This window comes from Myotis nattereri, assembly GCF_964212035.1.
Source record: "Myotis nattereri genome assembly, chromosome: 17".
Classification (NCBI taxonomy): domain Eukaryota; kingdom Metazoa; phylum Chordata; class Mammalia; order Chiroptera; family Vespertilionidae; genus Myotis; species Myotis nattereri.
The window spans coordinates 10279988-10294766 of NC_138092.1; the positions used below are offsets into that span (position 1 = coordinate 10279988).

A 14779-nucleotide genomic window follows, 5' to 3' on the forward strand; every position below is an offset into this window, starting at 1 on the left:
GCTTTCACCACCATGGCATTGCTCTCCTCCGGTTCTTTTCTCTACTGCCTTTCTGTCCAATCTCAGTTCTATTCTTGAACCCAATTCAGTCTCTTTTTCTGTGGTGTAGCTTCATTTTCCATCCAGAGCAATAATAACTTGATTCTTTTAAAAAATCAGTTTTCTTTGGATGAATTCAAAGTGCTTACAATAATGATAATGGTGATGGACATGATGCTAAGAATATTGTGGGAATTTCTTCTTCTCTTTATCTTCTAGAAAGAGTGTGACTGTCTTCTTCAGCCCCAAAGACAGTTCCTGGACCAGAAATAATTATTGAATGATTGAGTCTGATCTTTTGAGTACCTTTGATTGTGTCATTTTTATCATTCAGATTTCTGCACAGTCAAAATGAGTATTTATTGATTTATATGTTCACTTCTATTACAGAATTTTAGATTGTTCTTTTACAGAAGATAAGTAATAAATGTATGCTTGTACATCCAAAGATAGATGAGGATGATGTTTTTAATAAGAATTAATGTGGTAATTAAATATAAATAAGCTAGAACAGGACAGGAAATAATGCTCTTGAAATGTTATTATCTACACGAGGCGGGGGAGGGCGGGAGGATCTAGTAGGTTGATTTTAAGATTTGAGGACAGGGGTCCTGGGGAAAATTCTGAGAATGGAGACATCCTATTCCTCCCCGCATTAAGCACATAGCTCTGCATGGGTCCGGTTTCATTCCAGAGGTGGCTCTGAACACACCCCTGTAGGCTCGGCCCCAGGAGGGCAGCAGATGAACTTGGGGAGTCTTGCTGAGACAACAATCCCTGAGGTCTGAGGTGAATTTTTACAAGCTCCCATAAATACTTTAACTGACTACTTAAAACTACTCCCTTACCCTAACAACTTTTATAAATAAGATGGGCATATGACCTGGAAAAGCAAAAGCTTCGTAAGGTCAGATATTCCATTACATTGGCCATATAAGGTTCATCAATTTTGAAGCATTGAAACTATCTGTAGAATACGTGTCTCACACTTTCCATAATTGAGGAATGAAAATGTTTGACATAAACAGCACTTCTGGAAGGCCAAACACTTCTCTTGAGAAAATTCTAGTCCCATGTCCTGATGGGTAGGGCTCAGTATTTGCAGAATCATCAATTATGATTTTCCAGATCTAACAGGAATTCAAAGATTCCAGTCTATCTCCATGTGCCCCACCTGTCCAAGCCCAGCCTGATTTTCAGGCTTTACTCTCCCTTAGGCAAATGTAACTGATATAATGTAAAAATATCCTCTGCCCAAAGTTCTTTTTATAAACCCAATCTATATCTGTCTTGTTGCAGCTTAAAACGTTTCTGTTAGGTGTGCTAATCCATTCATCAACAGATTTGTACAGGACTCTCTGATTTAGCAGGAACTGTGTATGGAAACTAAAAGCAGAAAGTACATTATTCATGATTAATGGCCAAATGGGTGGAGCAGAAAATAACATCTTTGACGTTCAGGGGAAGGAGAGAGTAAGGAAGGAGGGATTGGAACTGGGTCTTAAAAGCTAGTTGGGATATGAGTAAGTCAAGAGAAAAAGGAAGGACAAATGGTATGGGGTAAATGGTGTGAGGAGAAGCACAGCGAGGGCAAGGAAATGAAGAGACCAATTTACCTAGAGATGAGGCTTTGGGAAGGGGCCTGGTTGGAGGGACAGATTAGAGCAAGTCTGCGTAGGACTTGGAATGGCATACTACAGAGGATGACTATGCTGTATATCAGTGGGTACAGGAAAATGTTTATTCTTTATCTAAAAAAAAGAAATACATTTTACTAATATTTAGCATATGTATTGACAATATTGTATGCATGGCATTTATATATAAACTAGAGGCCCAATGCACGAAATTCGTGCAAGATTAGACCTTCCCCCAGCTGCCGGCACCAGCTTCCCTCTGGCACCCGGGCCCCGGGCTTCCCTCGCAGCCCCAACTTCAAGGACATCCATTCTAATTAGCATATTCTGCTTTTATTATTATAGATACACATATGTGATGATGCATGTGCAAAACTGTTTTACTGATAGGGATTCATGTTATAAAAGTTTGGAGACAGACTGTAGACGATAAGGAATGATTGAAGACTTTCATGCAGCCAGTGACATATTCAAAGCAGTATTTTAAGAAAATGAATCTGGCAACAGTTATACAGAGAGGGTTGGAGGAAGCAGTTTAGTGTCAATTGCAGCAATTTAAAGGGAACAGAAAGGAGGAGAGAGTGCTGGAGACACTGTGATGACCGTATCCTTTTCAGGGTGAGACTGTTCCTTCGCAAGAGCACACATCAATTACTTTGGAGCTGAGAATGAAGCAATGCCCAGGAAGATGAGTTTTTTCATTCAGAACTGATCGCAAAAATGTATTGACATTGCCAAAGGGGTCATGGTCTAAAACCTAAACTTAAGTGGAACCCAGAATAAAAATTATGAGTAATTATTGGTTAAAAACAAGTTTAGATAACTTCATAACTAATTTTATATACACAAGGAAAATCTTTAAAAATGCAGATAACACCCTTTCTACCATTGCCCTAAAAAGGATCCCTTTAAAAAGGTAACAGAGCAGCATAATGCCGCTCCTGCATTACAACGCAACTTAGGCTCTACTAGCATAGCTGCTGTTTGGTGTTGAAAAGAGATCTCAGAAATGTTCTCATCTCAGGTGCTTGCTGGAGATGTATTACTTTCTGGTAATCCCCGATTCAAGTACAAACACATTCGTTCTTCCTCACACAGCGTGATCTTCACAAGAAATAAAATTTGAAGAATCATATTGTTGAGTGTAAATTTGTAAGAGAAGTCTTGGTACCTATGTTTGATTTGCCATCATTTTCTTAAAAATTGTACTGTTCAACTCTCCCCATTTGATGTTTTTGCAATGTAGAACTCTTAACAGAAGTGTGATTCAGAGTTTAAATCACTCATTAACCAGGCTTCTCAATTTCACCTTGCAGATAAAACACAGCTAAAAAATCATAGGGACGAAGAAATAGCATGTTTTAAAATGCCAACTAGATCAGGCTTCTGACCCATACGTGATACTAACTTTATCTTTGAAATATATTGATGAAAGGGCCCTACTATCAGGAAATTTAAATAAGAGAAACAAATGCACATATTTTAACTTTAATCAGACACTAGATATAAACTTAACATTTGTCTCATTCAACTGAAAAAAGGCTAAAGATTGTGTATAATTATTTTAGCTGAATATGAGTAGAATGTAGTATTGAAAAATAGATATAGCATATTACACACATCAAAACAACGGCGCTAATATGAAGTTTGACATATAAGTAGAAGCTAATATTTTCATACATAGTTGGTGGGAATATAAATTGACCTTTCTTTAGGGAATAAGTGATATGTTTTAAGAGCCTCAAAAATGTTTATACTATTTAGATTCAGTATTTCTACTTTTAAGAACTTGTCCTAAGGATAAAAATCTTAAAAGTTTGATAGTAGCTAAACAAAATTAATCATTTTCTTAAAAATTATTGATTATAATAGGTAAAGGCCATATATGCCATGATTTTAAGTGGAAAAAGTGGTATAAAACTATATATATAAAACGTCACTGTTAGCATGTATGTATATGTATGAATACATTCATTCAAAAATTATAAGGCAATATAACAATATACCAATAGGTTATTTTTGTTTTTTAATTTTTTATTATTTTTCTCATTTTCAGTTTATTTTATGTATTATTATTTTGTTGTTGTTACTCCTCACTAGAGAATATTTTTTTCCATTGATTGTTAGAGAGAGTAGACGGGAGGAAGGAAGGGAGGGAGGGAGAGACATTGATGTGAGACAGACACATTGATTGGTTGCCTCTGCATGCATCCCAATCAGGGCTGGTGTCAAACCTGCAACACAGGTACATGCCCTGACTGGGGATCAAACCCGAGACCCTTAGGTGTGTGGGCTGGCACGCTAACCTCTGCACAACACTGGCCAGGGCTTAGTTTTCCATTTAAATTTGGAAGAAGAATATATATTGTTCTTATAATCAGAAAAAAATATCGAAGTGAAAACTTAAAGAGAACTGCCAGAGTTTAAAATGCAGATATCTATAATTTAATATAATTAGCTGATGGAAGGATTTCTATGAGCATAATATATATATTTATTTAATGACGATCATCAAGAGCTCTTGATGTACGAAATTTCGACTAGACCTATCTGTGCTACAAAAGTAGGTAAATGTAATAGCAACCGAAGCACATGTAGACGTTAAAGCAAATCTGAGTATCTAGGCTATTGGGGTGTTTTCACCTGTGTAATTTGGGCTTTAGTTTTACATCAAGAGCATATCCTAGAAACTTTTAAACTCTGGAGGCACAACTGTGCTTTAGATAAAATGAAAAGGCCACAGATTTTATGTATACTTACATAAATATAGTCAGTCAGCCAGGATTACTAAAAAGAGAAATGAGTAAGTCTCAGAAAATTAATAGTCCAGGGGGGAGATCAACATTTAAGTGTGTTTGCAAGTGAAAATAAGAGGTATGTTTGAAGTTGCAGAGGGACACTGAGAAATGGGTAACCAACTTCACTCTTGAGGTGGGGGAACCTTCCTAGGGAACGTAATGTTAGAGATGGGCTTTGTTGAATGAATAGGAGTTTCCCAGATGGAAACAGGAAGGGTCATTCTAGATAGGAAAGGAGCATGTACAAAGAACCAAGCATCTGAGATTGCCTAGCATGTTCAGGACCGGTAGGCAACCGGATGTGGCTGGATTGTGGGATGAGAGGCAGAGCAGGATATGAGAGTGGAAACTGGGCTAGGGCCAGAAATGGCCCTCACGTACTGGTAGTTACAGTGCCTCCACTTCAGCAATGATTCATTGTGATTTTCCTGGCTAATAGGATCCTAATCATTATAATGAGGTAGGATTCTATATTCTGCTCCCTTTGAATTATGCAAATGATAACTGTTATGACCTGTTCCACAAAATAGGCTATAAACATGATCATATCTCTTTAATTACTTTACAGTTCATCATCCCAGCCTTCCAGGCCTTATTGGCAAATAGTACATTATCTCCTCTTGAGACCCTCCCACTGCCTCTGGGTCCATGAACCCTGGGGCTTTCCTCAGGCAAATAGCTAGGTGACTGCCGTCCTCTCTGGCTGCCGCATGGCATTGTTTGCACCCCCACGTCACAGTGGTGCCCATTTAGGGCAGCAAGGTTACATCGCTTACTTCCTGTCCTCAGCTTTTCTTCCCTACATCATGGCCTCTGCGCCAGAACTGCTGGACCTGGAGGGGCGTATAGCGATGGCCACACGCTCCGCTGAAATGCGCCCTTCCCCAGGAACCCGAGGCCACTGTGTTGAGCCCAGGTCACCAGCCCAGGCTCCTCCCTTCACCAGTGGTTTCCAGGCCCTTCCCTGTGCAGGGCCTTAGTGACTGTCATCCTGACCTACCAGTTCTCTCAGTCCCAGCCCCCAGTCCCAGGAAGCAGGGCGGAGGACACTGGGCCTTTCCTCCCAGAAGGCCCTGGGCTCCTTTTACAAGCTGTTTGGCCTCCTGCCCAGAGTCCAGGTTGTTCCTCCAGATGCTCAAGAGATAGCCGCTTGGGAGATGGAGTTTTTAAAAAGTTTGTTGCCCTGCCCAGTGCCTCCCAAAAGCACCTAGTTGCTTTATGTCTACATAACTAAGTGATTTTCTGTTCCTGCCTTAGTTGCAATTTACTTCAGTAAAATAAAATCTTTATCTAATCGTGACCCTATTTAAAAACAAAAAAACAATGGTCATGTGCTTATATAGTAAATAGCAAATTATGTAACTTGCCTAAGGTGGAAATAGGTCTCGACCCCCAAACCCTTATACTTAACCACTATGCTTTTGCCTCTTCTCATTCAATTTATATGCTAATATGTCATTATTTATTCTATCACTCAGATACTACACTTACATTAGTGAAGTTTATTGTTGGAATAGAAATCTCTAAGTGTAGGCATTCCCTTCTGAGCTACTGATAAAAGAGAGCTGGACATGGAGTGTATTCATGAACAAGCTCATTTAAATGGAAAGTGAGTCACTTACGTTAGGAGAAAGATATGTTTTCTCTACAAAGTTAAGTCACAGAAGGGAGAACAGTACACGTACATAGTTCTGAAGGGATTGAAACTGAGCAGTTTATGAGTATTTGGGTTGATGCACATTAACCAATAGTGTTCTTTAGAATTCAAGATTTGGGAAAGCTATCTTCAAGGCGGGATTAATCCGAGTTGATTTTATTTTGCCCCACTCTTGGTGCAAGTGTAAGACAGTCAAATTGCCTTTTCAATTGAAGAGTTTAAGGGAAGTCACCTCTCAGCCTTGTCATCTTTAAGTTTGATAGTAATGAAAAATAAAGTCCAACCAGGTTGTTCTCACCTTTTCTCATAGGCACTATTTTCCCAATAGCATTATTACTCTCCTCAATAAAATGAAAGTGAAATGTGTCAATATTTCTAAACAAGGCAAAACTCTGACACATTATTAGTGGTCTGTGTTTTTTAGAGGCAAATCATGATGTTGTAAAATGTTTGTTGTTCCATTCAGAGTTCTTAATAGAAATTCCAGAAGGTCAAAAGATCTCTGGGAAGTTTGTATGCATGATGGGAGAACTGATCGCCTGTCTTCTGACAAAACCTCAGTGAGACCTGCGTCTAGCCAGCTAAGACCGGGATCTTCCCTCTCACCTCCAATTCTAAAACTTTGTTTCATGCGCTTGCCTTGGGCCGGTGCTGTACACCACGGAGCCAGGGCCAGAGTTTGAGCCATGATGACTCCTGAGCTGGGTCGTTTACCGCAGTTCTACTACCAAATACAGTTCGCACAATTGACTTCATATCACATTGTGTTGCTATTGTAACTTTTGCTTTATTGTTGTTATTTTATATATACTTAAAATTCTCAGCTTTTAAATCTAGTTTGGATTTGAGATACACAATATGTTATTTAAAAACGGTCAATATAGATAGCTTTATATCTATAGCTTTTTTGTCCAGTTTTCAGATTTATTAAGCTTTTTTTACTTTATCCAGAAACTAAGAATTCTAATCAGCCCTCATTTTAAAGTGAGGAAGCTGTTTGTTTATTTTGGATTGGGATATGCTCTATGTTGGGATGAAGGAGCATTCCATACTGAAAGATGTTACGTGTTTTTCTACAAGTTAGATAAAATTTATATATTTTTTCTTGACTGGGAACACATTCTGTTTAAACAAAGGTGTTCTATGGCGCCTAAGGAATAAATATAGTACTTCTTGTGGGACTAAGATTGTCCTGGTCATTATTGGCACCGACTGAAAGTGTGTGGAGTGATGTAGAGAGAAGCTACCAATTCTTGAACACCTACCATGTGCCAGAGACTGTTTTTGGTATGTGCTTGCCTTATTTTGTTTTCTGAACCATCCCATAAGGCAGTTAGCATTTTCCTTGTATAGATGAGGAAACTGAGGCTCAGAGAGATTAGGTAACTAATTTAAAGTCACAGAGCCAGGGGTGGCACAGCAGGGAGTCAGTCAATGCTTGTTCAGATTCTAAGGCCAATCCCTTTCGGTGACCCTCACCGTCCACGTGTGGACTAAGGTTGCCTGGGGCCCAAGCCCCATATTAGCGGCAGGATCTAGGCCAGTGATGGCGAACCTTTTGAGCTCGACTTGTCAGCATTTTGAAAAACCCTAACTTAACTCGGTGCCATGTCACATATAGAAATTTTTTGATATTTGCAACCATAGTAAAACAAAGACTTATATTTTTGATATTTATTTTATATATTTAAATGCCATTTAACAAAGAAAAATCAACCAAAAAAATGAGTTCGCGTGTCACCTCTGACACGTGTGTCATAGGTTCGCCATCATTGGTCTAGGCATTGAATGAAGTCCCAGGTATTCCTTTTAGGTTTAGGGACAAGGAGAATGTTGACGTGGAGAGAGATTTGGGGGGCTACTCAGGCTTTTGCTTAACCACTGGTTTCCTAACCTCTTTCACCTTGAGTGTGGAGTAGGTGCTGGTGTTCCTGCTGATGGGTCCTGAGTTTCTCAAGGGCTTGAAGGTGGCGCTGTTTGTGTTTCCAGGGCCAGCCATGCACCCACAGCCTCGCTGTTGTTTGGCACAACCTCGCTTTAGCATTCCTTGCTTCAAATGGGCAACTTCTTTATCATTTTAGTGGAACATCATTGTTCATCTGGCTGATTTGAAATGTGAAGGGGACTAATTCTGTATGCTATGCTTTTCAAGTGGAACACCAAATCTTTAGGGATATTCATGGCATTTTCTTTTAAAAAATAATTTTTTTAAACCTGTGCTAGCTGCTTCTTGGTCTTTATTTAGAGCCGTGGTCGCCAACCTTTTGGACCTCACGGACCACCAGTGGTCCACGGACCACCAGTTGGCGACGGCTGATTTAGAGAATTTCACCATTTTAATGACTTGGTAACTGTTTTGCTGATAGGCACAGAGATATGTAAAGAGAAGGTACATTTTCCCCCTTTTTAAGGATCTGGAAAATGTTCAGAATTTTCATTTACTGTACTTTATTCTGCCCAATATTTTTCTATGTTGCAAGCCAAGTGTCATTTGATTTAAATTGACATTAAACACACTTCTTTTAGACAAACCAATTATGATCTTTAGATACACTGATTAGATTTCTTCCTCCAACAGTTTAAGGTTGCGCCGTGAAAGTGGTGAGCAGGTGGTTTGACTGGAGCAGGCAGTGGGCAATTTAGGATTCTTTTTCAGCAGGCATTTGAATGCCTTTGGTGGACGTCCTCTCTGAGTATTTAGATTCCCCTTCTCCTTGTGGGTAAGAGTGTGCTCTGTGCTTGGATATCCATTATGTAGATTTATAATTCATTTATCAAATATCTATTACATGCCAGGCACAGGATAGTCTTACATACACGCTCATCTCATTTAATCCTCACAGCCACCCTGTGAAATCGTGATGGCATAGGCCTAGAATATTCTCTCCTCTTTTCAGACTAGGAAACAGAAGTTCGGCTAGATCAGTTTCCAGTGGTGACACGACAGGTGTCTAACGATAGCAGAGCTCACCAGACCTGCCTGCCCTTTGTAACCATAAGCTTGCCGGGGAGTGAACTAGCGGAGGAGTTTTAGGAGATGTGGCTGGAAACGTGGAGGGCTTTGAAATTTATTCTAAGTTGGACGCCAAGTTTTGGATTCATTTCTTCATTCACCAACTATCATTGGGGCACCTAATGTGTGCCCAGCACTCTCGGCACTGGGGGCATCACAGTGAATCAGAAAACATAAACCCCTGCCTCCTAGAAGCTTACAGTCTGGCTACTGGGGTTTTTTGAACAGAGAAAGGAGGTGATCTGGTTTAAGTTTAAAGAGGCCCTCCTGGCTGCAGTGTGGAGCGTCACCTGCAGAGAGGCGAGGACTGTGGCGGGGGGCCAGTTAGGAGCGACTGCAACAATCCAGGCGAAAGAGGGTGGTGCTCGGACCAGAGTCCTGGCAGAGTGAGGAGTTGGGTTCTAGGCAGACTTAGAAGAAAACACCAGTGGGATTTGCCGAGCAATTGGGTGTGGAAACGGCTTGCCCAGGCTTTCATTGGAACTCGGGTCAGCCTGCGTCCTAAACCTGTGCTTTTCTAATTATGTTAAAATTCTCAGGTATAAAGTGGCTTCACCACGATATTCAATTTGGTGACAAACATAGCTCCTTTTCCGCTCCTTCGCCCTAGGCTTATAACAGGAGAACATAGTTGGTGCTGGAGGAGGCAGGGCAGCGCTCTGTTCCTGGGAGCACTTATCACCCGGCTGCAGTCGAGCAGCTGCGGCCTTGAAGGCCAGGCGCCCCGGGCAGCACTTGCGTGGATATACTTGGGATTTGCAGTGTGTCCAGCTCAGAGCCACTCAAAGTCTTTCCCTAGGGCTCCCCCGTGGTGAGGCAGGAGGGCGGATCCTCTTAAGATTTCAAGCCCAGCTTCCTGTTTTTCTGCCTGTGCTACTTCTCTGAAACATTGTGAGGGCTGAATCAGGCCAGCTTTTAATTCTTGGTCACCAGGTGGGATTTTAGTGTATTGTTTTCAAGTCTGAGAAAGAGAGCTTCCTTGTAGTTAGCTTTTCCTGAGCAGACATTGTCCCTCAAAAATGCTTCTACATGTCAGTAACTCTAACAGCTCCAGGATACAAATGTGTATTTCCCAAGTCAATGAAATTGCTACCAGGCTGTTTACGTAGCAGGAAAGTGAGCAGAATGTTTTCCTCATTCAATTCATCTTCATTGACCTTGTGTCAATGACCTCATAGTTCCACGCTGGAGAGGAAAATGTGGGTAAACATAAATGGTGCCTCTGCTTGGCAGTGATTACATTGCCGAGAATAGCATGGGCAGCTAGCTGACATGTGGGTATAGACTAAGCAATTCCCTACACACCTTATCTTGAAACAGATTAAATGGGTTGGTTTCAGTTAATCGCTGGAAGCCCCACGAACTGCCTAAAGTCCCCCTCACTGCATCTGTACGTGATCTACCACCACGGAACACTGGGTCTTCTGGGCCAGGATGTCCAGTTAAAGATAAGATTAGGGGCTCTGGCTTCCTGGCCTGCAGGCAGCCGCTGCACACCCCTGTCCACCTTCACCTGCCTGGAGACCAGCCCTGCGGGTGCGCCTTCCCTGTGCCAGTCACACCAGCGAGAGGGATGCGCGTGCCTCCGGCTCCTTTCTGCCTCCAGGATGCAGATGAGAGGCCTTGCCATTAAAAAAAAAAAAAATGTTCAAGTCAACTGAGGGATCGTGTATTTTGTTATTTTCCTCAGGGCTGCGTCCAAAGAGGACTCTCCGTTTGGTGCTCTGGACTGCGGAGGAGCAGGGTGGAGTCGGTGCTTTCCACTATTATCAGTCGCACAAGGTAAGAGCAGCCCGGCTGCTGGGCTTTTCACATGGAATACAGCGCAGGTAACGGTTCCCTCTGTTGTCCAGGACAATTGTTAAATGTGTACCCCATGTAACCACAGAGTGCTCCTGTTACCTAGAAGTTTCCCTCTCAGGTCAACCTGTGGACCCACCACAAGTAACTGTTAGGCTGACTTTTATCACCACAGATTGGTTTCGCCTGTCCTTGAACTTCATATAAATGAAGCCATCCAGCATGTACCATATAGTATGTGCCATTCAGAAGTCAGACTGAAGACTATGATTTTGGGGGTTCATCTTGTCGTATTAACAGTGGTTCATTGCTTTCTACTGTGGAGTAGATTTGTGTTGTATGCATGTAACACAGCTATTTTGTCCATTCTCCTGTTGATGGCATTTGGGTTGTTTCCAGTTTGAACTATTATGAATAAGGTTGTTCTGGACATATTTATACAAATATTTTGGTGGACGTATGCAATTGTTTTGTTTTTTTTTTCCCCTTGCTGGTGTATGTCTAACTTTGTTAGAAACTTCCAAAGAGGAGGGAGACTGTCCCTCCTACATTCACCCCTGCAGCATCGGAGAGTCCCTGGTGCTCCCCATCCCTCCCAATATGCTGTACAGTTAGAGTGTTTCTTTCTGGCCATTCGTGTGGAAGTAACCCCTTAATATTTTTCAAGGTACAGTTCTGAAAACGATTCCTCCACTGCTAATGTCATCTTTCTTTTCCCTTTCCTGCTTCCTTGCCTTAAGACTACCACCTTCATTCTGTGCCCTGCCTTATGATTTAAGGAAGACCAACGGCCTTTTCTTCCTGCATGAGGTTTGTGGGCTGTTAATGGTCAGAGTGACCTTATTTCAATTTGGAGGAACACCTGGAAGGAGCAGGACGTAGAAATGCCATCCAGCTCGTAACCACAGTGGACGTGCTGGGACATAGACTTCACATGACGGCTCTGCAGGAACTTCCCTGAGCCCAACGAGGGCCTGAGGAGGGGATGATCCCCAGAAGGGGCCTTAAAAAGGGGTGACCCTAGAAAGGATGTGTGTGTGTGTGTGTGTGTGTGTGTCAAAAATGCCTTTGTGTTGTTCTTTCTTTATGAAATTATTTTACAAAAATGTGAACGTCTTTATGTCTTTATTGGTTAAATTCAGCTTGCATTCGCTACGAAGGAAATGTCACCACATATAGGAGGATATCATTGTCCTCTAGTGATTTTTAGGACTTGACTTATAGAAGTGGAATTTAACTTGGAATTAAAAAAATATTACAAGTTATCTTATTGAATTTTCAAATCAGTGAAGAAAATGAGTGTAGTCCAGATGCCATTTGCCTAATCTCCTCCTCATGGGAACAATGTTTCTTTCTTTTCTACTTTCTTCTCTACCCTTGAAGGAGAACAGGATGTAATTTCTCATGTCCTGAAATGTATAAAGGGGAAAAAAACACCCTACAATAGTTTCCACTGGATTGCGGACTTTTTTTAATCTTTTCCATTTTAAGCAAAAATATGATCTGGCATAATTATAATGAGTAAGGTAATCTGGCCTGGAGAAAGCCTCATTACACAAGATAATCAAATAAAATAGATTGATATGTTCTATCTGGCATGAAAAATATTTTAACCTTTTCCTGATGTATTGCACAAACTACTGGCAATTGAATTACAGGGACTATGAACACTGCTGTGTTCTGGTAGTCATTAATAAGGGCAATATTTTAAATAGGCATTATTAAATAAGGGATGGGATATATGATCACTCTAAACACATCAGTTTATCCTAGCCAAGTCTAAATCAGAAAACGTTAAAAAGAGTATGTATGATATTTTGTCAGAATTTCTCGCGAGGCAATGCTGAGGAACAAAATTTCTCTTTACTTATGTAAATATACAAAAATGCTAGCTTCTTTTAGTAGTGAACTTCTTGCCAACTCTCCAGCCCACATTAGGTTCACGTTTCACTCCAAAATAAAGGAACAGGTTAGAAAGGCTTGTACGACTTCTTCATGTTATCTGGGCAGATGGCTTCCTTAGATTTTATTTCACCGACCCATTGCCTCTGTACATGTTAATTTAGCTACGGTGGCACTGCTAGAGCGAAAACAGTTTTGTACTCATCTGCCGCTCCGGTTGTAAAAAATAATAGCCCTGATATACACATTCAGCATAAATGTGTCTGGACTACGTCTCCAGAGCGGCCTGCCTTATATTGTTAATGTTCTGTGCAATATAGATGTACTAATCAGAGGTTATTGTCTCAGTCATTACTGCTGGGCTTTTATGCATCCTGTGTTTTCCTGTCAGTGCCTCGATATTTGCATTAGTCTGTAAAGCACAGCACAAATTGGATTACATTTTATTTATCTCAGTGTGTTCTTGGTCTGGAGCCCCTTATAGTTCCAACACTCTCATAATTTCTATAGCACACCTGGGAGCTCTTTGGGGTCTTATTAGAATTTGTAGATTTACTATTTTTTAAAAAGGCCCGTGTTTTGCATTTGCTTGCTTTCTCCTGTGTAGAATTCAATTATGAATAAGGGACTTCTGAATTGAGTGTGTGTAGGATATCTAAATAGAGATGCATGTCAGCCTGGGAAGAGATATCCCTTTATGTTAGGAAGGCATAGTATGCCACCTTCCGAATGAACAAGCGTAGTCTTCGACTCATGTCTTTCCTTTACCTCTCTTTAGAAGGGTCCTCCTTAACTAGTTTTCATTCTTTTCTTTTTTTTCAAAGAAAAGAAAAGAAATAGTTCAAAATAAAAAGACGAGCTGTTAGAACTAGAATGGACTCTTTCCATGTTCCCAGGGCCTGTCCTATAGTTGTGGGACATACTTATCAACTCCCTATAGCTTCAGATCACAGTGGCATTTGGCTGCAGCCCAGTACACCTAAAGAACAATGTCCCGGCGTCTGGGCCACCATTCCTATCCCAAGTAAGGCAACTGGCTTTCGAGATTGGTTCTGAGAACACTGTGCCAAAGCACTGAGGTTTACTGTGGATTTTTGTATTTAGCATCTTGTCTCATTTATTCTCCATCCTGAAACCATGAAGAAGGACGTCAGTTCACGGCCAGCCTCTTTGACCAGCTTACTAGAGGTAGCCTACAGTGCACAAATGGCTTGTCTCCGTGCTGCTATGCAAACCCAGTCCTGGCTTTCCAAGGAAGCCAGGTTGGCACACAGGAGACCCAAATCTGAGTTGAGGTGTCATGCATTAGGCTCACACGTGACCTATATGGGTCCAAGCCTTTGGGCCTAAATTGTCCCATCACATCACTCTGGCCTTACTAAGTTACCGAGTCAGCAAACCACTGTTGAGTCACCTGCCCTGTGTTCATTCCCTTGGGACTGTTTTCTTCCCTCCATCTTCTAAACCAGGGGTTGGCACACTTTTTAAAGAAAGGTCCAGGTGGTAAATACGTTAGGATTTCAGGCCGTCTGGTCCCTCTACTGACCTCTGCCATGGTAGTGGGAAATGAGTCAGACAATACTAGACAAACGAGCTACAGTATTTTCCAGTAAAACCTGAGGGGGGAGGGAGAGGGGGAGGATAAAGGGGGCAGGGAAGGGTGAGAGGAGGAGGAGCAGGGAGAGGCGGAAGGGGAGGAGAAAGGGAGGAGGGGGAGAGACTTGGCACTCTTTGTTTGTTGACTCCTGTTTTAAATAGTTATTGGGAAGAAGTTGAGAGAACTGTCTTCTGAAGCCTTTCCCAATCTCACAGTCATGCCTTTTGGTGGAAGAGGTTTGTCGCAGGTAGTGGAATGCTAACCTTTAGAGTGTATAGTATATGTATTTACCTGCTTACAGTTTTCCTACATGTGTAAAGCTTAGACACCTCGGAA

At 41.4% G+C, this 14779-nt stretch overlaps 1 protein-coding gene across 2 annotated transcripts in view; it reads left to right on the forward strand.

Moving 5' to 3' along the window:
- CPQ (carboxypeptidase Q) overlaps window positions 1-14779 on the forward strand; it is a 342845-nt gene that overhangs the window by 238994 nt on the left and 89072 nt on the right. For both annotated transcript variants that reach the window (XM_081111618.1, XM_081111619.1), the window contains exon 6: window positions 10835-10926. In XM_081111618.1, the coding sequence (XP_080967744.1) occupies window positions 10835-10926 (92 nt within the window). The remainder of the gene's footprint in view (window positions 1-10834; window positions 10927-14779) is intronic.